This window comes from Bidens hawaiensis, unplaced genomic scaffold (genome assembly GCF_021521415.1).
Source record: "Bidens hawaiensis isolate Kalapana, Puna unplaced genomic scaffold, B.hawaiensis_p1.1 tig00033272_1, whole genome shotgun sequence".
Taxonomy (NCBI): domain Eukaryota; kingdom Viridiplantae; phylum Streptophyta; class Magnoliopsida; order Asterales; family Asteraceae; genus Bidens; species Bidens hawaiensis.
The window spans coordinates 11,659-37,449 of record NW_027495707.1 but is presented as its reverse complement, the minus strand read 5'-3'; the positions used below and the strand labels follow the sequence as shown (position 1 = coordinate 37,449).

The window sequence follows — 25,791 nt, the reverse complement described above, 5'->3', positions numbered from 1 at the left end:
AAAATTAAGTGGTTGGCCAGAGTTGAGATGGTGGTCGGAGTCTCGCCAGCGGTGAGTGGGGGTGGGAGCCGGAAAAACGAAAGGGAAGGGAGGTGGGGGTTGTTTGGTTTAGGGAGGTTGACACCATCAGTCCCTATGGTTTTGAAATATTTAAAAACTAAACACAACTCTAACAAAAGGGGGGGATTTGATTAAATGAATTGATAAAATAGATGAAATTACCAGTTTACCCATGATTTAACGTAAAAAATTGACGTGGTTAGAAAAAGGTACTAAAGTGGCAAGTTTTAGAAACGTGGAGTAGCCATTTGCAATAAATTCAAAAATAGTACTAAAGTTGCGTAGTTGAACAAACCACATGTACCAAAATGACATTTAACTTTAAAAAAGAATTATGGCTTGGGTTGGGTTGGTCAACATATTAGCTTCATCAATCAGGTTAATTTAAACACGACCCATTTAATAACTCGTTGGCCTATTGCCTATTAACCCGTTTTAAGTTTAAAGAAGTTTCATAATATGTACTTTAGCTAAGCATATAAACTCAAACTTGTTTATTGTGAATGAAAGATGAACAAAACAGTTAACAGAACACTAGTTTCAAAGTATTACCTGAGCTCGAGTCCCTAGTTTAACTGTTACCAAGCCATAGAGGTGGACAACAAAACCGGTTCCTGGAATCGGTTCGGTGGAACCGAACCGGAACCGAACCGGTTCCTACCCGTTTTTCGTAGGAACCGGTTCGGTTCCGTTTCAACTCGACGATCCGGGACCGGTTTGACATTTTTGGAGGTGGACCGGGTAGGAACCGGAACCGAACCGGAACCGGTTCGACCGGAACCGGTTCGGAACCGGTTCGGAACCGGTTCTAGCCGTTGGAGTAGTTCTAGCCGTTGGGAAACGGTTTTATGGCCGTTTTTTGACCGTTGGGGTCAAAAATGGCCGTTTTTTGGCTCCCCAAACACCCCACTACTAGTATAAATAGGTATTTGGTGTAATGGGTTCATCACAACACTCAAAACGCAAACCCGAACGCAAAAAATTACAAAAAAACGCTATTATAACGTTCTGAGTTCTCTAATCTCTTGTTTTCTCTTCTTCTATATTCATATTTGTTGTTATGGCTGCCTCACAATCATCGGTTGGTCAAGGTTCCACAGCCGGACCAAGTTTCGTTCGTATTGTACCTCATAATCGTAATCAAGAGATTTGGTGCAATTGGGATTTGGTTGAATTGAGTGACCATTCATTGAAGGCTCGGTGCAAGTTTTGTGGGATTTATTTAAACCCACTTTCGAATTCAAATTTGAAGAAACACATCGAAAGACCGTATTGCAGGGCGTTGAAACAGAACGTCGAGTCGCAACAAACGCAAATGGATAGTGAAGGCGGAATATTTACATACCAAATTGATCGAGTTCAAGATCGTATGGCGAAGTTTGTGATTCAAGAAGCTTTGCCGTTTAGCCACTTCGACAACCCTCGCTTAACCGCCATGATTCGAGATACGCTTCAACCACAATACACTCACGTAAGTCGTCATACTCTTAAACGTTATTGTTTAAAATTGTGGAAGAAGGCCAAAGAGGTACTAATTGCATATTTTGAAAATATAAATACGAGAATAAACTTAACTAGTGATGTTTGGTCGGCTCCACATGGTCTACCCGAATCTTATCTTTGTGTCACCGCTCATTGGGTAGACCCGTCATCGTGGGAAATGATGAAACGCACCATTGCTTTCGAACTCTTTGAGTATCCACATACGGGAGATAATTTGTTTGAAATTTTAGATTATGTTATAAAAACTTATAAACTAGAAAATAAAATATTTTCAATTGCATTTGATAACGCGTCGAATAATACATCGGTGGTTGATAAATTAAAATTAAAATATACGCCGATTTGCAATGGTGTATTTTTTCACTCTAGGTGTGTTGCACATATCATTAATTTAATCGTGCAAGACGGACTTGCTTCGGATGAGGTTACATCGGTTATAAACGATTTTAGAGTAATGCTACATGAAGTTTTTAAGAAAAGTAAAAAAAGACAAATGGATTATAGAAAATTTTGTAAAGATACGGGAAGAAAAGCTTTGGGAGCTAATTGGGATGTACCTCATCGATGGAATTCCACTTGCATAATGTTTCAAAGTGCTTTGAAACAAAGAGAAACTTTACAAATGTTTCATTCTAGTCTTGCCGAGAATGATTTGGCAATCCCCTTTTCAAATGAGAAATGGGAAATTATCAATGACTTATCGACTTTTCTTGAAGTTTTTAAAACATCAACTACGAAACTATCGGGAACGTATTATCCGACAAGTCCCTTGGTTCTTTCGGAGTTATTTTTAATCGTTAACAATCTTAAAGAATTTGAAAATAAAAGTCCAATGTTTTCAAACATCATATTACCAATGAAGTTTAAATTAAAAAAATACGTTCTTGAATTGCCACCGATTTTTACTTGCGCCGCCGCTTTAAACCCAATGTTAAATGTTACGGGGGTTGAATGTGTGATAGACGAAATTTTTTCAGCATTAGATATGCATGAAGTTGACCCAAACTTTTCAACAGAGGCACAAAATGATTTTAACTTGAATTTTAAATTTATGTATGACTTTTATATAAATAAATATGGGTCAAACATACACATGCCTACGTCGGGGGGGTCTTCATCAAGTTCAAGTGCTACTAGAGTACGAGACCCCATGATTAGCCTTATGAACACCGTTCGCAACGTAACGGCTAAAAAACAAAGGGGTAACACCCCTTCAAGCGAACTAGGAAGGTATAGTGCATATGATTTCTCTACCGGTTTATCCGAAGAGGAATATGGCACTTTTGATGTTTTGGCTTGGTGGAAGGTAAAGGAAACCGAGTTTCCGATTCTTGCCACCATGGCCCGTGATTTACTAACCGCCCAAGCTTCTACGGTAGCTTCGGAATCTGCTTTTTCTCTTAGTGGCAGGGTAATATCGGTGAGAAGAACAAGACTGAATTCGGAGTCGGTGGAGATGTGCATTTGCTTGAAGGATCACTTGGACTCAATCGATCGTGTTCAACACGTAACCACTCTGGAAGACGAAACACCACTTGATGTTCGAGTGCACGACGAACAAGAAGGCGTTTCTACAAGTAATTCTGATGAATAAGTCGCCACTCAATAATTACGACGAACAAGAAGGCTTTTCTAGAAATAATATGTCACAACTTTATATTTATAAGTTTAATGTTTTGTTAGTTTGTTTTTGAATATTTTAAAACATGTAACCTTTTTTTTTTGAACTTCTTAAAGTAAATAAAATGAATTTTATGTTAATTGTTTTTTTTATTTAACATGTTATACAAATACGAATCGTATAACACCGCTCTTGATTATAATTCAGCATTTGACTTGCGTAAGCCAAAAGACTATAATACATAGCAAACTCAACAAATGTAACACGATACAGATTTAAGTTCACCATTACACGATACACGATATAGACTAATCAATTCAAACACGCTGACACTCTCATAGCATTAAGTTCAATATGTTGTTTACCATTGCTTGTGGGTGAACAACAAAAGTAGCATGAGCCTCTTCAGAAATCAGAAGAACACAAATCATCACCTACACAAGCAGCGGAAACGAAAAACGAAAAAAAAAAATAATATTTTACACTGTAACCGGTTGGAACCGGTTACAGTGTAAGAACCGGTTTAGTCTGACCGGTTCCACCGGTTCCGGGTCCGAGGGTTGGGGAACCGGTCGGTTCCCTAACCGGTTCGACCATGGAACCGGTTTAAACAGTGATGTTGACTAATGGAACCGGTTCTGAACCGGTTCCGGTTCCTTTGACCAACCCGATTTGATCACCTATACCAAGCCACATACTACTCGCATTTGCAAACCAACATTAAAAATAGCGACCTAAAACACGACAAGTCATCCAAATGCTTGTTTTGTTGATGATCAAACGCAACTTTTCAAACTCAAATGTCATAACTCATAACAGAAACCAAAGGTACAATCTTGAATCAAAACTACAAAAGGATCACTTCACTAAATCAAACATACACAAAACATCAATCTTGTTCTACGATCTCCCTCGGCCCCTACCAAACCCACCCCCACGCCCGCCACCACCACGAAAACCACCACCTCTGCCGCCTCTAGGCGCTCCTCTACCACAGAAAGAACCACCACCACGCCCACCACCTCTACCACCTCCTCTTCCACCCCCTCGTCCGCCTCCTCTTCCGCCACTCGCTCCCCTGCAAAACCAAAATGTGCATTTCACAAAACCAAATCAAAACACCATTAACGCATCAAATTCAATAACCAAAATCATGATCCTAGGTCAAGAATCAAACAATGTTATGAAAAATCGAAAAGAAGCATACTTTGGCTGTGGAAGAAATCGGGTGAGAGGCAACAGCTTCGCCGGGTCAATGTAAAACTTATCACCAGCGGCATACGAACTCGCTATAATACCTTCCGACATTTTAACTGAAAATAACTACAATAATACCATAACACATATTAGTACAAAACCCTAAGCAAAAAGAGACGTATAGGCCTACAATAGGCTATAAGAGTCGTTAGGGGTGCAAACGAGCCGATCCGAGCCCAAGCTCGCGCTCGGCTCGTTTTACTTACACAGAGCTCGAGCTCGTTTCAAGCTCTATTTTCAAAGCTCGAGCTCGGGTCGTGAGTAGATTTTCAAGCTTGAGCTCGGCTCGTTTACTATTTATGAATTATTTTTTATATAATTATAATTCTTTTTACATATTTTTTTCGATTATAATATTATGTATAAAATAATATGTGTTATTTAGTTTTCATTTATTTATGTTTTCATACATTATATATATATAAATATATATATTAATAATTATTAAATATATAATTTAAAAAACTATATAAATAACAGGCTTGTTTAGGATCGCGAGCCGGCTCGAGCTCGATAAGTGAAGCTCAGGCTCGTTTATTAAACGAGTTTACTTTTAGGCTCGAGCTCGGGCTCGATGAAGCTCAGCTCGACCGAGCTTTTTAACGAGCCGATCTCGAGTAGCTCGCAAGCAGCTCGGCTTGTTTGCATGGGTGTCTATATGACTAGTATATGTGCATTTTGTGTGGGTGCCTAACTGCCTATACGACTTGTACATGCCTATACGATGCGCGTATTTGACTGGTCAACGTCACTTTTCTATCTATACAATGCCTTAACAAATCACACCACCAAACCCTAACCCTGATTAACAAAAACCCAACTCACCGATTCATTAATCGGCCCGAAAATCTCATCAACTTTGCCAATCTGGGTCTTGTTCTGCAGGTAAATAGGAGCATTAAAGTACGGTACTTTCTCATTAGTAAGCTTCGTAACTGCGTCACCCTCACAAGCATGAACAAACAACGAAACCTCTGCATAATTAACAGTAAAATCAAATTCAAGAAGCTTGTAATTGAATCTCTGAACTGGGTATTTGTGTATGATTACAATTACATACCTACAACTTCCTCCGGTGGACCTTCGTTGAACCGGTCACCACCGAACCGGCCGCCGCCTCGTCCGCCACGGCCGCCGCCGTCTCTACCGCCTCTGAAACCACCGCCTCCACGGCCTCGACTACCGAACCCGCCGCCTCTTGGTGGTCGCATTTTGGTTGAATGAAGAGAAGAATAGGGTTTTGTGGGGGTTTAGAGTTTAGAGTGAAGTCCACATTTGCCCTCTTTTAATACTTTTTTTATTTTTTTTTCCCTAGGTGGCTTTTTGTAAAATATATATGTTTTGGGTCGGCTGACTCGACGTGTTATTTTAAACGGGTCGACTGAACATGACCTCTTAAAAATAGGTCTAACCCGTTAAAAGTGGGTTGACCTGTTAACTTGTTAAAAGTAATAACAAAGTTAATATTTTGATTCATATGCTGAATTTAAAGTTATAATTTTGATTTTTTTTTTGTTAATAGCTATTAACTTTTAAAAGTAAAATTAGTGTTCTGTTTTAAACTTCTTAATTTTTTTCTACTCATCATTGTCAACATTTATCTTTTATTAGTTTTAATTGTCTATTCTTTGATTATTCCCATTTGCTTATTATAATCACGAGCTAAATATGCAACAGATGTTTGTTAATTGGGAATGAGAGAGAAATGCACAAAAACAATTAAAAACATCACAAATTACGAAAATATTATATTTGAAACGGAGTAATTAATTGTTTAACTTGTTACTAAGTAATTAGGTATTACTAATATTCGTAAATGAATATAAAATGGGTCAACCGGAAGCACAGCCTGAACACCACCAATTTAAATGAGTCAAGACAACATGGATAGATATGTGTGCCGTGTTAGGGATGAGGAATCTCAACACGCCAACCTGAAACACATCTACCCGCCAATCCAACATGATTGACACCCTTAAATTATAAAGTGGTTGACCGTTTTATCAATCTTCCACACGTTTTTTGTTTCAAAAGAATGGATGAAAAACTTATTAACCAAATTTGTGTAAATAGAAAAATATGTAAATAAAAATGGGTGTTTTCAAATAGAATAAATTACACGAAAGATCACTGTGGTATCTACATACCATGGATTAGCCTCTAGGTATTAGATATTTTTTGCATCCAATAAGTTTGATATAGGTTAACAAAAAAGGTCCCCACGATTTACTGTGCTCACGTTGAGTTTCACTAGCAAAACATAGCCGGTACAATAATTTGCATTAAGCTTTTAAAAAAAGGCGTGCTTGTTTTTCTTTGTTAATATTAATCGCAAACTTGTAAATCAACACATTTGTATACAATGAAACTTAAAGACTCAACCTCACTGGGATGACAGCTTTCTTACACATCTTGATGCCGTTGGGCCATACACGCATTGGTTCATTTAGTTTAGTATCTAAAATATAATAAGCCAAATCGGATTATCCGTCAACTTGGCAGCTCAGCCAACTGGTGATGTTGAAACAAAATATCAAGAGTGGAAACAAGTTCCATTGAAACAAATCAATTCAACATCTCACCATCAAACTCTTCCTTTTGACAATCTGATTGAATCTTTTTAGCTTCAAAATCTGCAGCCTCAGCTTCTTGCAACAAAATATCAGCTTCTTCAACATCACCTATTTTCATAGTACCCGGTTCAGCTTTTGCAGGACTTGCAGCCAGAATCAATCGCTGGTATCTAACCGTTTCTAACTCCTTTTCCATTAATAACACGTTATCTTCTTTTTCTTGCAACGTCTGCATATTTTGGTTGATTTCATTTCCTATCTTTTTAAGGGTATTCATATCTTCCTCTATTTTTACCTGCAAAGTTTCTTTTTCAGCATATAATGTCTTAGCCTCGTTAGCAATTCGGGCTGCTTCCTTAAAGTTTCTGGCGGTTGCAAAGACACGTTTTTCGGATTCTATCTCTGGGACCCGTTTTTCTATAAAAAGAAGCCTTTGTTTGGAAGATTCGATAGATTGTTGGGTTCCTGATTTTGTTGAAGATAGATCCTAAAACAATAAGCATCATTGAAACAAGTTTATAAGAATATATTGTTTCAGAATGGTGGATTTTAACTAAATAAGCAAATTATCATGTTTGTTTGGTTGGTTGGAACTGATGAACGGAGCATGCTCATGTTCGTTCATTTAACTTTAACTGAACAAACAATTAAACACAAACAAGTAATTGAACGAGGTTTTTTTGTTCTTGTTCGTTTGTTAAGAAAATAAACTTGTTCGTGTATGTTCATCTGTTAACAGCATAAATGAATGATTCACAAGCATAACTGAGCTAAAACTAATTAAAATGTAAAGTACAACGTGTTGGGACTAAAAAGTTATTAAACTATACTAAGTTGCAACGAGGCAAAGAATTTTAAATGAATATATTAATGCACGTACAAAGCAAACTTAAACAAGCGTACACTAATTAACATAAACAGACAGACAGACGAGATATATGTTTATGTTAGTTCGTTTAACTAAATGAAAAAAAAAACAAAAAACTGGTCATGCTCGTCTATTTAGCAAATAATCAAACTCCCGAGTTAAACGAAAAAAAACAAAAAACTGGTCATGCTCGTCTATTTAGCAAATAATCAAACTCCCCCCGGGACGGTTCACGAACTGTTCACTGAACACTACGTTCATTTACAGGCATACATTCCCCTAATTTTATGTTACCAAACATTACCTAAGTAACGCCATTCTAGTTCATTTTCATTAAAATTTTTCAAATCATAAGTCCATGATTAATCAGATAACTAACCTGAAGAGAAGCTCTAACAGCAGAGATATCTTGTTTGAGCATTTGCACATCATCAAACAACTTCTGCTCGGTTTTAGCTAACCTTAATTTATCTTCCCGTGATTTTAAGATAAATTTTATCACACTCTTACGCGCGTTTATAACTTCTTGGTGCCCGCTCGCTTCATCTGCAGAAGCCCTTGCAAGTTCCCTGATTTTTAACCATTTGGCTTCTTCCTGAAGGGCAAAATCGTCAATTTCCTTCTTTTTACTACACAAATCAACATTCTCCAATTCCAGTTCAGAGAGGCCCGACTGAATATTTTTAGACTTCAACTCAAGGTCTGATAGTGCATCTTTGAAGCTTGAAACCACACCCGCCATCTTCTTTTCAATTTCTTTGATTTGTGAATTGTTTTCTGATATCACTGCTTCTTTCTGTTTCACTAAAGTTAGTAATTCTTGTAGTTCGTCTGCTAAAATCTTTTGTTTCTTGTGAAGTAGTTGACTTTTGTGTTTGTCTTCTTTGACTATTTGGTCAATGGAATCCTCTAATCCTTTCCGTGCTCCTGATAAAACATCTAATTCAATTTCAGCTTCCATTTTCTTCACCTCTAAAGCATCAGATAACGAATCCCATTTCTCCAATTCTTCTGAAGTTTTAGTTTTGGCATTTGTGATGACAGAATCTGCATTTTGATCAGCAGCCTGAGAAGAAAACATAAGTCCAGATTTTTTGAGTTACTAAAATCAGAATGCTAATTGTATAAGTCACAACCCTATAAACCCTAGAAAAACCTATCTTGTGTGCTCATTAGGCTAAATACAAATAAACCCTAACATTAAAGTATTGATATCTATAACTAAGATAACAAACGCAAGAAATTTAAATACATGAGATTGCATCACCATCTGAGTTGTACATAACTTAAATTCATCAGCTTTGTTATCGATAATTCGTCTTTCTTTACACGCAGTTAAGTCCCAGTTGTAATCACTACTTTCCAACATGTGAATGGTTTAATTTAGCTTAAGATTTCATATGCATGTAGAATCTGATATCTATGAAACTATTAACACTATGCAGCCACTGGAAATCATATACCAAGATTAAAATTTATCATTAAACACATGATTTACAGATCATCCGGTTAATAATAAAGACAGCAAGCTCACCACTGCAAAGCTTTTCAGTAGTTCTGCACATTCCTCTGCAGCTATAATTTGTAACTCTAAAGCCTCCTGCATCTTGGAATCAATGGCATCAAACTCCGTTTCAGCTTCTCTCAACGCAATCAAAAGAACCTCCATGTATTTCTCAGCTGATGCAAGACCGTCACTGACGCGTTCAGCAGTCTCAAAATCTTCAGACTCAACAGCTTCCTCCAGCTCCTTCTCCATCTCCTTGTACTTCACAGACGCAAGATTCAACTCCCCCACAGCCGTCCGTCTCTTTCTAAATATCTCCTTCCATTTAGCAGACACAGCAGCCACCGCTTGCTGTGCAGAATCAAGTTTACCAGCAACCTGTTTCGTAACGTGTTCATACCTCAACTCAATCGAATCCTCCCTGCTTTCAACGTGTGTAACCTCGTGTTCTATCGTTAAATCTGAATTCCAAACAGTCTCGGTTAGCTTAATCTGTTCTTCAATTTCAGGTTCAACTTTCTCTTCAGATGGTGACCTAATATACGAATGAGCCTGCGAATTATCACAATCAACAGCGGAATCATATCCGCTGTTTATCTTCTTGTGGTTCAACTTTCTCTTCTTCCTGGTGGATGAAATGCACGACGTGAACGATCCATTAGACCGAACAACATCTCCTTTATCCAAAAGAAACAGGTTGAGTGGCAAAAGCTTTGCGGGGTCAATGTAAAACTTATCGCCAGCAGCATACGAACTCGCTACAACACCTTCCGACATTTTAACCGAAAAGTACTACAAAAAACACAACACCCATCAGCACAAAACCCTAATCAACAAAACCCTAACCCTAACTAACAAAAACCCAACTCACCGATTGATTAATCGGCCCGAAAATCTCATCAACTTTGCCGATCTGGGTCTTGTTCTGCAGGTAAATGGGAGCATTAAAGTAAGGTACTTTCTCATTAGTAAGCTTCGTAACTGCGTCTCCCTCACACGCGTGAACAAATGACGAAACCTCTGCATAATCAACAGTAAAATCAAATTCAAGAAGCTTGTAATTGAATCTGTGAACTGGGTATTTGTGTATGATTACAATTACATACCTACAACTTCCTCCGGCGGACCTTCGTTAAACCGGTTGGCGCCTCTTGAAGGTGGCATTTTGGTTGAAGAAAATAAGAAAAGATTAGGGTTTTGTGAGGGTTTAGAGTTTAATACTTTTTTCTGAACCAGCGGTGGCCGGAGAATATCATCGGGAAGGAAAATGTGTGCATGCATAGGGAGTGACGCAATCCAAGGTGGATATCCAAAGTTCAATTTTCCCGCCAATTGTTATCGGAACACTAACTATGACACAAAAACTTATTGTGTATATGTATTTTAAACCCGAACATGAATATGCTAATACCATGTATGCATGACAAGACACGAACCTGTCGGAGAATTGAAGAAGGATTCAGTCATTCGGTGCCCGGTCTGCAACTACGAGGAGGCCAGACTGTTAGAGAATCAGTGATGTAGAGAGGTAGACCGAAGAGTTGAAGGACTGCGACTGCAGGAGATATGTGAAGTGAAGGGAAACCATCGGACTACCGGAGATCCAGAGAGGAAGAATCGGATAAGGGTTTGTGCGTCGACTGTTTGAAGTTGGATTTGAATGATACACACATTGTTAAATTGTTTGGAATAAAAACGATGTTAATTTTCGTGTTACATAGGGTTTTCACAACTCAAGTAGGTTTTCATTCTATAGTCTGCCTATATATATATAGGCAGACTATAGAATGAAAACCTACTTGAGTTGTGAAAACCCGTGAAAACCCTATGTAACATCGTTTTTTTTTATTACGTGTAATATATGTTGTAACATTTAATACAAGATATCAAAACATCAAAAAAAAATGTTTTGCTATTTTTTAACATTATTTTACTAATTTTTTTATATATTTTTAGGAGAGGGAAAAAGTTATATTTATGTTAGGGCTGACAATTTATACACGAATACACGACACGTACCTAGACGACCTTAACAGGTAACGTGTAAGGCCTTAACAGGTTTCGTGTGCTAAACAGGTAAAATACCTGTTTACCTGTAAGTACCTGGTTAGATTTTTATAATTAAATATATATATATATATATATATATATATAATATTATAATTATAAACTATTATTATTCGACATGTACCTACACGACCTTAACAGGTAATGGGTAAGGCCTTAACAGGTTTTGTGTGCCAAACAGGTAGACACGAATTTACCTGTTAATTTTCGTGTCTAAACAGGTAAAATACCTGTTTACCTGTAAGTACCTGGTTAGATTTTTATAATTAAATATATATATATATATATATATAATATTATAATTATAAACTATTATTATCCCCAAACCCTAACTCACGTTTCCACTTTCACGTTTCCACCGGTGATTCCTCCGCCATCACTTCTCAGCCGGCACCACTTCCTCACCAAACTTTCTCAGTTTCTCCTCTCCGCTGTCAGAGCCGCCGCCGCCCGCCGGTGCTTCCTACTACTTGGTAAGTTATTAATCTCTACCTACCTATTATTCATTTAGTTTTTAGATTCATATTAGGATTCATATTATTATTTTGTTGCAATTTAGGAATGAGATTAGTTTTTAGATTCTAATCTAACTATTAAGTATTGATGTCAATTATAGGGCTGTTTTAATTGATTATTTGGTTTTGAACTTTTGATTGCTCATGTTTGTTAGTTTTTAATATTTAGGTAATTATGAGTGACCCACAAAAGAAGGCGGAGAAGACGAAGGATAAGAAAGCCAAAACAACGGTATGTTTTTATATTCAACTATACTTATTTTGGTTTAAGTTTTTTTTTTGTGTAACTTTATGTATTTTTTTTCTTTATTGATTCTAGATGGAGAGTGATTCTATAAAAATTAATTTAGAAGATGAATCCTCAATGTTGAGGCCTTAACAGGTTTTGTGTGCTAAACAGGTAGACACGAATTTACCTGTTAATTTTCGTGTCTAAACAGGTAAAATACCTGTTTACCTGTAAGTACCTGGTTAGATTTTTATAATTAAATATATATATATATATATATATATATATATAATATTATAATTATAAACTATTATTATCCCCAAACCCTAACTCACGTTTCCACTTTCACGTTTCCACCGGTGATTCCTCCGCCATCACTTCTCAGCCGGCACCACTTCCTCACCAAACTTTCTCAGTTTCTCCTCTCCGCTGTCAGAGCCGCCGCCGCCCGCCGGTGCTTCCTACTACTTGGTAAGTTATTAATCTCTACCTACCTATTATTCATTTAGTTTTTAGATTCATATTAGGATTCATATTATTATTTTGTTGCAATTTAGGAATGAGATTAGTTTTTAGATTCTAATCTAACTATTAAGTATTGATGTCAATTATAGGGCTGTTTTAATTGATTATTTGGTTTTGAACTTTTGATTGCTCATGTTTGTTAGTTTTTAATATTTAGGTAATTATGAGTGACCCACAAAAGAAGGCGGAGAAGACGAAGGATAAGAAAGCCAAAACAACGGTATGTTTTTATATTCAACTATACTTATTTTGGTTTAAGTTTTTTTTTTGTGTAACTTTATGTATTTTTTTTCTTTATTGATTCTAGATGGAGAGTGATTCTATAAAAATTAATTTAGAAGATGAATCCTCAATGTTGAGGCCTTAACAGGTTTTGTGTGCTAAACAGGTAGACACAAATTTACCTGTTAATTTTCGTGTCTAAACAGGTAAAATACCTGTTTACCTGTAAGTACCTGGTTAGATTTTTATAATTAAATATATATATATATATATATATATATATAATATTATAATTATAAACTATTATTATCCCCAAACCCTAACTCACGTTTCCACTTTCACGTTTCCACCGGTGATTCCTCCGCCATCACTTCTCAGCCGGCACCACTTCCTCACCAAACTTTCTCAGTTTCTCCTCTCCGCTGTCAGAGCCGCCGCCGCCCGCCGGTGCTTCCTACTACTTGGTAAGTTATTAATCTCTACCTACCTATTATTCATTTAGTTTTTAGATTCATATTAGGATTCATATTATTATTTTGTTGCAATTTAGGAATGAGATTAGTTTTTAGATTCTAATCTAACTATTAAGTATTGATGTCAATTATAGGGCTGTTTTAATTGATTATTTGGTTTTGAACTTTTGATTGCTCATGTTTGTTAGTTTTTAATATTTAGGTAATTATGAGTGACCCACAAAAGAAGGCGGAGAAGACGAAGGATAAGAAAGCCAAAACAACGGTATGTTTTTATATTCAACTATACTTATTTTGGTTTAAGTTTTTTTTTTTGTGTAACTTTATGTATTTTTTTTCTTTATTGATTCTAGATGGAGAGTGATTCTATAAAAATTAATTTAGAAGATGAATCCTCAATGTTGAGGCTCTAGTATGCACAAAAGATTGGTTACATGGAGATTTTTGTAATGTTCATCTTTGCTTGATTTTTATGAGTTTTATACATGGTATTATATTATAATTTTGTAATGTATGTGTTTGTTTGTACTTTGTATGTTCTAACAAAGTTAGTGTATAAGAGCTCCTTGAAGATATAATGGCGCTTGACATTAGTTGTGAATCAAATGCTTCAAACTCAGTGAACAATCCTAAGGTACCAACTCCAACTGCTTCAAGTGGTGTTGCCCGCTAAAAAAAATGAACAATCCTAAGGTACCCCACTCAAAAACTTTCTAGTAATGTTGCTTGATAAAACTATATGAATATGCCCAACTGTCCATGATTAATATGACTAGTTGACTATACTTATTTTGTGTGTAGGTTTGATTGTTTGCTTGCTTGGAATTGAAGATTTGAGAAGAAAAACCAATTGGAGCTTGAAAGTTTGGAACTTGATGTTGCTTGATTAGAATTTGGATACATCATTTTAAGACTTTTATGAACTTTTAACGAATTTTGTTTGCTTGTTATTGTTTGCTTTTATGGTTTTTTGTCTTAAAATTGTTAAGGATCATGGATTTATGTTTTATTTTAAGACTTTATGAACTTTCGACAACTTTTATTTCCCTAAACAAGTTGTCAATAATGTGTTTCTAAACAGCTCTTATCGTGTATTATAGGTATTAACAGGTTCGTGTTCGTGTTTAGGATACAGGTACACGAAAAGTTTTCGTGTCGTGTACAGGTATACCCATTTTGTGTTCGTGTCTTATCGTGCATGGGTATACACGATATGCCAGCCCTAATTTATGTTAATATTTTTTATTAACTTTAATTGTAAACTACAAGATTTAATCTTTAATTAAAAACATGTGGTCGAGAATGGGTTTCTAGAGTTTTCACAACTCAAGTGGGTTTTTATTTTAACCTAACCCTATATATATATATATATATATATATATATGACAAGAAACGGATTAACTTCACCACCACCACCACTCACTGACCCGGTGCTTCCCTTTCACAAAACTCCACAATCACATTCACAAAACCACCACAAAATTTACTCATTGCATGCTATCAAAATCATTAAAACACACTTAAATGTAAAGTTTTGATTTGTTATAATTATTGAATTAGTGATAGTATGATCACACCCTATCAATCTTTTCTCTATTATTGTATTACCAGCCTACATGTGCACTGGTTCTAATCTTTTACAGCAAAAAAGAACACCAATACAGTGGTATCGTGCAATAAATCATCGGAACAATAAACAAAATCTCACCAACATAACTAATATTTTAGGCAATATGTATATATACTTTACTGTTGCATATCATTTCACCTTGAAGATTAGGCCTTTATCCTTGAAGACCCACCAACAGCATTCTCCATTCGCGTGTACCAGTCACCAATTCTGGTGTGCTCAACCATATCTTTGCCCGACCTCAGATAACGGATCGGCCTCAACACTCCAAACACAGCTAGGTCAGCCAGATTAGGTGTCAGCCCTCCTGAGCATCATCATCATCATCATCGTACTCAATATATCTCACCAATAGCAATGCTATGGTAGGGTCTGAGGAGGGCAAGATGTAGACAGTCTTACCTCTATCCCATAGGGATAGAGAGGCTGCTTCCGGTGAGACCCCCGGCTCGATAGTAGTTTTGCATCAAGCCTAAAATTCCTTAAATGTAAAATTTTTTTTACTCCTTAAATGTATACACAAAACAACCTTAATGAAAAAACTACATAAGTCAAACCCCAAGCACCCTATCTCCTTATCTATAACAAAGACATTTAGCACCATTGGTCTAACTGGTCCAACTTATATTCTGATAAAAAGGAACAAGTCAAAATCACCCAAAATGCATAAAACCCCCTAAACTGTTTTATTTCAAAACTAGCATATCATTGTAATAATATAGTTTTTCTAATCATATTTAGATCACTATTTGTAAAACCATCAAGAAAATGATTTTAAAAAAAGGTGTTCATGCCTGGTTAACCTGAGCCAATCCAGTTTAACCCGAACCCATTTGACATGTTACCCAACTCACCCACCTTGCCACCACAACTGGGCCAACCACTTCGGGTGGCCATTTTAACCCATTTAACAATAAACAAGTCGATCCGTGTTATGTTAACGGGTCAAATTAGCAAAAACTGAACATTTAGCTGAAAAGGAAAATGGGCCACTAGTCCTACAGTGTATATTTTAGATAACTACAGTAATAATACTGTGTCAAAGTGTCACCGATAAAAACTGACCTAAAAAGTCCCTTCCATCAAGTGCATCAACCCACGTTTCAGCAGCTTCATACAAGGCTTTCCTTTCATCAGTGATATTATATTTTTTCTTCAATTTTTTAGACACAAAATACATAGCAGCAGCCCCCGCGTATTTTACTGTATACTTTTCTGTAAAGCTGAAATTACCTGAATTGCAACAGGACTATAAAGTTTAGAATTGTTCTCAAATCTTCAAAAATTAAGGAAAAAACATATGTATACTAAATTAACTTTAGTATACCATATTAGTGACTTACCATTGCTAGTAATATAGTCAAAGGATTCCAAAGCCTCAGAAGTGTTTCGGTAAATATTCGGTGATAAAACATGCACCAAATGATCATCAACCCACTTACGCCACTTCTTTTCTTCATCGTTATTGTCAGCCAGTGAAGTTGATTTAGTGGAACCGAGTTTGTTTCTCAGCTGGTCAATAATAGCTGCACAAAAAATACGTTATATGATTGTTGTACCTTTGATTTGAGCTTAAATACTGAACCTAATGAAAGAAAACCTGATGAATCTTGAAGTGGTTCACCATCCACAACTAGTATAGGCACTTTCTTGTAATCAGACCATTTGATTTCCTTCTTACTAAGTGGATTCACCTCCACAACTATGTATGGCACATCATAGTAATCCAGAAATGCTAGAAAACAACAAAACAAACAAGAAAAGTATCATGTATCCATTTTGTTGCTTCTAAGTACCTTGCTTCACTCACACGATGCACCTATAACAAACTTGTCATTCGCTATCATGGATCTAAAAACAAAAACAAGCAAATGTACCCAGTAAAATCCCGCTTATAGGATGGGTAAAACCTTTCCTCTATTCCGAAAGATATAAAGGTTGCTCCCATTGAGACCCCCGATCCAGAAAAACCATTTCTTGGCATGTAAAGTATAGTAACCAGACAACTAGACACCATAAAGTGTGGCATGGGAATCAAAACAAAAGGTACTATAAATAATAGCATTAAACTACCAATAACACAAAATAGTGAGAAAAATATAGAAATAGCCGATAAAAGAGCAGATAGAATTGAATAAAGTGGTACAAATTCCCTCAAAACTACCTATACGCTCCCTTACAAACCTATAGCTAAGGCAACCAAAGGTGTAAGAGCTAAGGCCCCTAGTCCCTACCTTCAAGACCTCATAGCTACAGAAAAAAATAAAAAAAATCTTAAGACTTAATATACGGTTCTTACTTTGCAGAAACTAGGAGTTATCAACCACATAAAATCATTGTCAGACTTCTTATACCCTGGTCACTATCTTCACAGCTACAGAAAAAAAAATAAGCCTTTCATCTAACATGGCATTCTTCATAATGCACATGTACATCAAATCATGTACCGTTGATCTTATGCTTGTAGTTGAAGATGCTTAGATGCATTATATTTGTATAACTATCCTTTCCAAATGATAATTATCAAAAAAGTTCTTTTGTGAATACAAGAAATAAGGTATAGTCCACTGAATTGTAAATTGGTGGTCTGAAACATGGTAACTAGTAAGTGGAAACATAATTTCAAGCGAAAAAAAATTAGTCAAAACTATAAGCAATTAACCGAATTGTGTTCACTTTATCAAAATTCAGTTTCCAATTACTTATTTTCATGCACTTACGTTCATTATTTTCAAAAACTTGTCTTCCTAACCACTAGGGAAGTGTCTGGGATTTCTATTTATAATCGCCTATCCTTTTATCGTGTTTCGATACCAGAATAACAGGTCTCGAAGTTTTATTGCTAATCCAAATTGCCTATAAGTTGTTTTGAATAAAAGGCAGATAAGCAAAAATAATAACCAATCCCTAACATCCCCTCACACTTCTTTATTTAAAAAGATATCATAATCACACCAACTACATACAAAACTAGCTATTGTCAAGTCGATCGTGTATCCAAAAGAATATAACTAACAACACAACCATCCCAAAACACTGATACTAAATTCATACATCTAGTTCAATTACCGTAACAACTTAATATAATATTCAAATTAAAAATATAAACTGTAGCTACTGTGACTAGAGATGCACAACCGGTTTCAAACTCAAAACCGGTCTGGTCAACAAAAGTCAAAACTGGTTTATCATCGGTTTTGGTTCGGGTTGAAACCTGTTTCTTGACCGGCTTACAATCGGTTTTGGTTCGCGTTTTGATCAGTTCCGGTTCGGTTGAAAATTACAACCGGTTTCTACATAATCGGTTTCGGTTTCGTTCAGTTAACCGGTTTATTTGCCTACCTCTAACAGTGGCACATTAGCATTATCCACTCTTAGTTGATTTCCAATATTAGCCCCAATAAATCCATATGTAATATATAAATCTTGCTGAACAAGTAAAGTAAATAATACCTTTAACCTTATTACAAAACGGACACGACTCATACTGATACAGCACAAACTCCTTGGGAATCAGATCCAGGTTAACCGACTCCTTCGCATACGCCTCTTTCTCCTTCAACAACGACGCACCAGCCGCCGCAACACATCCCAACGACATCATAACAACTTTAGCCGCGCCGGAATAACGGCCGCCGGATGACGTGGATCCGATAGATGAAGAGAACCAGCGGCGAGAGGATCCGGCATTGGTGGCGAAAGAAGAAGCGGTTTGGAGGAGGAGGTTGTGCTCAGAAGAGGCGAGGAAGGTTCGGGTTAGAGAAGTGGAAGCGGCGGTGAAGAAACACTAAGTGACCCGGGGCAGATTACAGATAATCTGGGGGTTAAGTAATGTTTCCCACGAGGATGAGGTCCAGCAGAGAAGATTGTTCTTCAGGTGACCTGCAAAACAGACACCGTAAGCTCGTCACTGAGAAGGGGGGGTTTCTCCTTGTGTCCACCCTCCGGCGTGAGAATCAGACTAGATTGCTCTGAATATAAGTATATATTAAGAGATTGCTAGATAACGAGATATCAGATGATGTCCTTACCATTCCAAGGTGTTGGAGTATTTATAGCCGAAGGTAGGTTTCCTACAAGGTACAGCCGGCTGAATAGTATTCCTGTTCTACCAACAGTGGGCTACGCACAAGCCATGCTGGTTGGTGGATAGGCTGCGGCCGACAGTGACAAGGTCGGCTGTATACTGTTCCTTTACTGCCGGCTATGCACTGTTCCACCAACTGTAGGCTGCGCACGTCCCACAGTAAGGGTTGGTGAGTAGGCAGCGGCTAATAGTGACAAACAGTACTAGAGGGTGGACCTCCTCGTACTGTTGTCGGTGAGCTGTCACCCTGTGATTGGTTCATGGGCGTCTGGCCAGATCGTCTGTTTTGCCCATACCTTGGTAGGTATAGTACAAAAGATCTTCCAGAAGCATACGGACTGGCTCATTTAGGCGGGAGTATTCCCGCCTTGCTCATTCCTTCAGGTGACTACTGAAGTAGCAAGAGTTAGTGCCTTGTGCGTGTAGCCTTGCTATCAGTGCGGGTAGCCTTCCCTGATGGCTTGTATTCGCAGCTGCGGGGACAGGCGGAGTACTTCACCATTGGGAGGCTTTTCCTGCGGGAACAGCTTGCGTACTGCGCGTAAGGACGTCACGTCTCTGAGCATGGTGGGTCCTGCGGATCCAGTTGGTTTCTGCGCAGACGTCTCTCTTCAAGGTGAGTCCTGCGGGTCCAACTGGGCTCTGCTGGGACCTACCTCTTCAAGTCCCCCCAGTCCAATGTTCTTCTCATGAATGTTTAATAAAGTGAGGTGAACTTTTGGACTAAGCAAAGGGTTTTGAAAAGGGTTTAGTTTTAAGGTTTTCCATGGGGATTCTTCCCGCGGAAGTCCTAATGTCACTTGCAGAAATTCCCGACTTTCCTGCTTGATCTTTGGGTATGATGCGGGTAGGTCTGTAACCTCCTCGCAAGTCAGGAGCGTTGAGTCCCACTTGTGTGGATTCACCATGAGGTTTTGGTAATTTTGAACATAGTGATCAATTATGTTAAAACCACCAATTTCATCTTGGAGCTTCAAACAGTGTAGTTCTCGACGTTCCCGCTATGCGGGGATGTTATTCCCGTTTCCGCAAGCGTGGCCCAGAAGATCTTTCCTGGTTTGAATTCCCTGCGGAGTGCTAAGTATGTGAAGGGTTTTGCCTTGACACTGTACCCGCACTCGTCTTACGGTTACTTTACTTCCAAGGTATTCCTGGCGTCAATTCCCTGCGGGTGCTAAGTATGTGAAGGGTTTTGCCTTAACACTGTACCCGCACCTGTCTTACAGTTACTTGGTTGCCAAGGTAAGGGGTATTCTCCCGCTTACTTTTGAATATATTTTTTTTTTTTTGAAATTTTTGAAATTCGAAGAGTTGGTGAAAGGATAAGAACAGTCCAAACTGCTGAAACGTCGTGCGACAGTTTCTTCTGACAGTGTCAGGACGTGCAGTAAGTTATGGTGACGTGACAGTACCTGGTCATTCCAGACGCTTTTTCAGGCGCGTGAGCGCGATTTTTCGGGCGCGTGGCCGCGAAATTAATGGTACGCGTCCTTTCAACAGCTGTTGCCAGCTTGCTTTTTGCCACGTGTCATAGTTTCATTGCACCTGCGATTTCTCTCTCTTCCGCATTAAATTCATCGCATTAATTGCGATTAGTATATAAAGGGGGAGAGGGCTCTTTGTAATCCACACTTTCACTTCTCTCTTCATCTTCCAAACGATTTCCGGCGAATACTCGTCTTTTCAGTCAAGCATTCTCTTGAAATCGTTTTCTTCTTTCATATCTGCAAGATGTCGTCTCACGATCTTGAGGCTACAGCCCAGGAGGCTGGGGTGTACGCCGATGACAAGAGTACTGCTGGCGAGTGCCAGTGTGCTCTGCCTGTCGATCTATATCAGTACATCGTCAGGAAGTTCATGCTCGAGTCTCTCGAGCCTGAGTTTCCTGAACCCCACCAGACGGTGTATGATGCCCCCAGAGGCAAGATCGGGGTATATGCTGCACTCTTTGTCTATGGGAATCTTAGGTTCCTATTGACAAAGTTTGTTTACAGTGTCCTTGAGAGGCACGGTGTACACCTGACCGAGGTGCACCCGATGGCGATCGCGAAGATTCGCCACTTCGAGTGGGTGTGCCGGATTCTGGGCATTGAGCCCTTCGTCGACTGCCTGATGACCTTCTACTCTTGGAGGTGCATCCAGGGGTGGTATACCCTGATAACCCGTATAAAGGGTTTGAAGATTTGCGCAACCGAGCGCAGTCTTCGTTCGTGGAAGCGGGAGTTCTTTTTCATCTCCGCTCGCGCCATCCCCCTTGCCATGAAATTTAAGAATGGGCAAGCTCTCCCCAGCCTTCACGCCTCCAACTACCAGGAGGCGGAATGGTTTTCAAAGATTTCCCGAGTCCAATCTCCGGTTTACCTGTTTGCGGAGTCCGGGATGGTGATGCTCGGGATGAGCCGGGTGTGGAAGGATGCGGATGCGCAAAAGATCCCGATCGTCCTCGAATACGGTTTGAACTCTGTTCCTTATGGTATGCTCTGTTTACTTTGTTTATATAGGTTTGTCTTCTAACTGCTTTTCTTTTATTTTAGAGGGGAACGACTTGCAGTCGCTCCTGTACCCGCGGGAGGCTGACAGTCCCGCTCGGATGGGTACTCGTGCTCTAGATGAGAACGAGTTGCCCATCCTTGAACAAACGGCGGATCGGTTCGTGGAGGTCTACCCGCTAGGCCATGAGATCCTGAGCGCCAGGCGGCCAGGTAAGGCGTTATTCAACCCTCGACCCCTCAATGCTGAAACCTCTGCTGGCATTCCTCTAATCTTATGTTCTGATGAGGAATCCGCAGATGGTCCTCCGTTGGTGCGGAAGAAGAAGGCTGCCGGCGGGAAGGGGAAGGAGAAGGTGGCCTCCACTGCCGATCCAGTGCCTCGGTCTGACTCAAAGGCCGAGAGCGAGGAGGTGGCGGGGAACCCCGGTGGTGAAAAGACCACTGCTCCGGAGGCTGCGACGATTGTCACCTCCGGAGAGCCCAGGATGACGACGGTGACCGGCGTGAAGAGGCCGGCTCCATCGGGTTCATCCCCACCTGTCCGCACTTTTAGGCTCAAGAAAACCCGTAAGTACAAACTTTATTTTTAACTTCATAGCTTTCCATCATTAATACTTATCTTCTTTGTGCAGGCGTGGATGTTGACGCATTCCAGGGTGGAGCGGGGAGGAGTACCTCCCCGCCCATGACGGTAGGCTTGGTCAGCCTACCTGAGGCGTCGACCCAGGCGGCTGCGCCTACGCCTGCTTCCGCTGGTTCAGTTGCTCACTCCGTTGAGCCAACTGTTCCAGCTGTGATGACATCACCGCCGGCTGTCAGTGCCATATTTACCGCATCTTTCACTGAGCCGGCGGTTACTTCTGCTGCGGACTCCGCAACGGCGACCGCGGCGGCCGCGGCGGCCTTCACCGTGCCTCCTCCGTCATCGGCGACGACGGCCGATCCTTCAGGTATGCACGGGGCTTCTCGCCAACCTCTGCCTCCTTCCCATCTACCTGACCTCTTGGACGGATTTCCCTTGGGTTCAGGTGATGGGTTTGGCGGCTATCGGCCTGTTATTGACCCTACAGGTGCGTAGGGTTCTTTTGGCCTATTTATTTTTTTTTATATATATCATCTTTTCCTAACTGCTTTTTGTTTTTTGCAGTGTCGGATTCCAATGAAGTGTATGTTCCACGATGGAACATCCGCCGAGGAACAACCCTTCGCACACCTGTGGAGTGCGTGGAGTGGGCTCGTCACGCAGCTCCCAGTGGTGCGTTGGGGGAAGCCATGGCTAGCTACCAGGAGGGTAGGCTAACCAATGAGCTTCGGGTTCTCCTGGCCCGGATGCAGCCGCGCGTCGAGCTGCTTTGTCGTGAAAACGACAAGTTAAAAGCAGCTCGCATTCAAGAAGTAGCTCAGGCGCGGGCTGTCCGGGAGGAGAATAGGAGGCTCTCCGCCGCGGCCGCGGAGAAGGAGAAGGCGTTCAAGGCCCTTGAAGTTGAGGTTCAGGCCCGTCTCGAGGCCCGTTCCAAGGCTGCCCAAGCTGTTAACGAACAGCTTCGGCTGGCTAAGGAAACTGCTAGGAACGCAACTGAAAGGGCCACCAAGGCTGAAGCTGTTGCTGAGCCTCTATGCCTCGAGAATGAGGAACTTAAAGCTAAATTAGAGGCGCTCCAACAGGCTCATGATGCCTTGGCGATGGAGGACGCGAAGAAGCTCCAAGAGATCCTGGACCAGAGGGGCGTGCTTGACCACACTGAGCGGAAGCTAAAGGGCGTCGAAGAGGCTGCTGCAAAGGAAGTGTTGCTTGACAACCTCAATAAAAGTGAAGCCGAACGCGCCTGTAACCAAGCTCAAGCCGCCCTCCAAGAAGCTCTGGTTGCCAAGGAATGGCTTCTTCGAGAAGCGTTGTCTCAGGTAAGCTTTTCATGTCTTTACGCTTTTCTTTGTAAATAGAAAAGGTTTTGATACTTGTATTTTTTTTTCTTTTTGTAGGTTGTGCATCGGGTCTTCACGGAGACGTCTTATGACATGCTATGAGCACAGCCTTCAACGCTTCTCATGAGGATGGGGAAAAGGCCGGCTTCCTGCTTGGTCTAGGGTTTGTTGAGAAAGGCATCCCGCCTTCCAACTTCCCTTTGTATGATGTGGCATCTGAAGCTGTTTATGACCAAGCAGTGAATCAGTATGCCGCCTTCCCGCATCCGGTGGTGGAGAAGGTAAACGAAGTCGCTGCTGCTGATGATGGGCTAGCTATCCTTAAAGCTTTCCTTGAACCGCTACGCTCTGCTGATGGTGCGGGTCCAAGTGGAAGTGGTCCTGAAGCATGATCCTGAAGATCCCTTTCCACCATTAGCGTAGATTTTTGCTTTTGTATAGCTTCTTTTGTATGCGGGTATGCACCCAGCAATCTTTGTAATATTTGAATTTTGATGGAATACAGATTTGTTAATTCTTTGCCTTGTTTATTTTACGCATGTTTTGATCTAACTTAGCAATTTCTTTAGTACTTAGATAAGTTAACTTTTTAACGTGGCAAATTATAAGTTTGTTTCGCTTCCTCTTCATGATTGTGCGGGTATGACCGTCACTTACACTTAGTAGGATGGCTTAACTTTACTTATATCTGACCTGCGTGGAAGTTTTTCTCATCTTTTCCTTTGAAATTTTCTAAGTGTTCAGAATAAGTTAACCTTTGGACGTGGTAGATAATAGGTTGAAGTTTTGCCTCCTTGTTCGTGATTGTGCGGGTAAGACCGTCACTTGCACTTACAAGGATGACTAAACTTTACTTACATCTGACCTGCGTGGAGGTTTTCCTTAAAACTTAAAATTTTTACCGTTGTGTTTATGCGGGTTTTGCCGCCTTCCACACGTAATGACTTACTTCTTCCCCTATTTATGCGGTGAATACCGGCACATCAGTGTGGGAAGTTCATAAGTATAAAGGTAAGGCTATCAACACATTGTGAAAGGAGAATCATTTCCATTAGAAGTGGCTCTAGGCCTTTTCTTTACAAGTTTGGAATTGATCTACATATAACATTTGCGTAATTGAGCTCCATTCCATGTTCTTGGGATGGGAGTGACATCGAGCCTTTCGAGCCGGTATGCGCCCTTTCCCAGAACTTCTTTGATAATGTATGGCCCTTCCCAGACCGGGGCCAGCTTTCCTGGGCGTTCTTGGTTCGAAGCCTCGTTGTTACGCAGTATGTAGTCTCCTACATTGAAGTTGCAGAGTTTTACCCGCGTGTTGTAGTACTTTTGCATATGTCGCTTGTAGTTCTCTTCACGCACTGCGGCTAAGTCTCTGCGTTCCTCGGTTAGCATAAGGTCTAACCGTCTTTCCGCATCATTGTCTTCTGGCTGAATCAAGACCCTTGGTGAGGGTAAACCAATTTCGACCGGGACCATGGCTTCAGTGCCATAAGTGAGACTGAACGGGGTTTCTCCTGTACTGGCCTTCTTCAGCGTTCTGTTTGCCCAAAGGACGTGCGGAAGCTCGTCCACCCAGCCGGATCTGTGTTCCAAGAGTCTTTTCTTTATGCCTTCGACGATGCTCTTATTTGCTCTTTCCACCTCACCATTACCTTGCGGGTGTGCCACTGAGGTATAGGTGTGGGTGATTTGAAGTTCTTTCAGCCACTGTTGTAGCTTCTTGTCAGCAAAGTTGGTGCCGTTATCGCTCACCAAATTCTGTGGAAGTCCAAAACGACAAATAATAAATTCCCAAATAAATTTTTTGATATGTTTCGCGGTTGTTTGGGCTAAGGGTTTTGCTTCTATCCACTTGGTGAAGTAGTCGATGGCTACCACTAGGAACTGAACATTTCCTGCTGCTGTAGGAAATGGGCCTGTCACATCGATGGCCCACTTCTGAAATGGCCATGAAGAGGTGACTGGAACAAGTTCATTCTTCGGGCGGTGCGTGTTGGGTGCGTAGAGCTGACAGGACCTGCATTTTCTGATGTATGCCAGTGCATCCGTATGCATCCCAGGCCAAAAGTATCCCGCGTTGTTTAGCTTAGCTACAACAGCGCGTGGACCTGCATGTACTCCACAGATGCCTTCGTGTACTTCCCTTAGGAGGTAGTCAGCATCTTGGTTGTCCACGCATCTTAAGAGTGGGCCAAGAAAGTTACGTATGTAAAGGATGTCATCGATGAGTTGATAATTC

At 40.0% G+C, this 25,791-nt stretch overlaps 3 protein-coding genes across 3 annotated transcripts; all 3 read right to left on the bottom strand.

Moving 5' to 3' along the window:
• Positions 1 to 3,990: 3,990 nt before the first annotated feature.
• On the bottom strand, positions 3,991 to 5,660 carry LOC143584744 (H/ACA ribonucleoprotein complex subunit 1-like protein 2). Its single transcript, XM_077066721.1, has 4 exons — positions 5,502 to 5,660; positions 5,267 to 5,415; positions 4,392 to 4,507; positions 3,991 to 4,262 (listed from the first exon to the last, which is right to left on the bottom strand). The coding sequence occupies exons 1-4, from the start codon at positions 5,650 to 5,652 to the stop codon at positions 4,085 to 4,087; spliced, it is 594 nt and encodes a 197-aa protein (XP_076922836.1). The 5' UTR covers positions 5,653 to 5,660; the 3' UTR covers positions 3,991 to 4,084.
• Positions 5,661 to 6,978: 1,318 nt separating this feature from the next.
• Positions 6,979 to 10,553, bottom strand: LOC143584736 (uncharacterized). The gene is made up of 5 exons (XM_077066715.1): positions 10,496 to 10,553; positions 10,261 to 10,409; positions 9,417 to 10,181; positions 8,262 to 8,948; positions 6,979 to 7,501 (listed from the first exon to the last, which is right to left on the bottom strand). The coding sequence occupies exons 1-5, from the start codon at positions 10,551 to 10,553 to the stop codon at positions 7,007 to 7,009; spliced, it is 2,154 nt and encodes a 717-aa protein (XP_076922830.1). The 3' UTR covers positions 6,979 to 7,006.
• A 4,418-nt stretch (positions 10,554 to 14,971) lies between these two features.
• On the bottom strand, positions 14,972 to 18,807 carry LOC143584743 (uncharacterized). Its single transcript, XM_077066720.1, has 5 exons — positions 18,504 to 18,807; positions 16,651 to 16,785; positions 16,394 to 16,576; positions 16,116 to 16,283; positions 14,972 to 15,357 (listed from the first exon to the last, which is right to left on the bottom strand). The coding sequence occupies exons 1-5, from the start codon at positions 18,652 to 18,654 to the stop codon at positions 15,197 to 15,199; spliced, it is 798 nt and encodes a 265-aa protein (XP_076922835.1). The 5' UTR covers positions 18,655 to 18,807; the 3' UTR covers positions 14,972 to 15,196.
• Positions 18,808 to 25,791: the final 6,984 nt, after the last annotated feature.

What these genes read in the sequence shown, in the direction of transcription:
- LOC143584744 (XM_077066721.1), bottom strand. Translation starts at nt 5,652, where the DNA reads ATGCGACCACCAAGAGGCGGCGGGTTCGGTAGTCGAGGCCGTGGAGGC. An exon ending in TCCACCGGAGGAAGTTGTAG is followed by an intron (nt 5,416 to 5,501) that starts GTATGTAATTGT and finishes TTAATTATGCAG; the next exon opens with AGGTTTCGTTGTTTGTTCAT. An exon ending in CGATTTCTTCCACAGCCAAA is followed by an intron (nt 4,263 to 4,391) that starts GTATGCTTCTTT and finishes TTGGTTTTGCAG; the next exon opens with GGGAGCGAGTGGCGGAAGAG.
- LOC143584736 (XM_077066715.1), bottom strand. Translation starts at nt 10,553, where the DNA reads ATGCCACCTTCAAGAGGCGCCAACCGGTTTAACGAAGGTCCGCCGGAG. An exon ending in TCGGGCCGATTAATCAATCG is followed by an intron (nt 10,182 to 10,260) that starts GTGAGTTGGGTT and finishes TGTTTTTTGTAG; the next exon opens with TACTTTTCGGTTAAAATGTC. An exon ending in CTGTTAGAGCTTCTCTTCAG is followed by an intron (nt 7,502 to 8,261) that starts GTTAGTTATCTG and finishes TTATTGTTTTAG; the next exon opens with GATCTATCTTCAACAAAATC.
- LOC143584743 (XM_077066720.1), bottom strand. Translation starts at nt 18,654, where the DNA reads ATGATGTCGTTGGGATGTGTTGCGGCGGCTGGTGCGTCGTTGTTGAAG. An exon ending in GTTTTGTAATAAGGTTAAAG is followed by an intron (nt 16,786 to 18,503) that starts GTATTATTTACT and finishes GTTGTTTTCTAG; the next exon opens with CATTTCTGGATTACTATGAT. An exon ending in ACCACTTCAAGATTCATCAG is followed by an intron (nt 16,577 to 16,650) that starts GTTTTCTTTCAT and finishes TTTTTTGTGCAG; the next exon opens with CTATTATTGACCAGCTGAGA.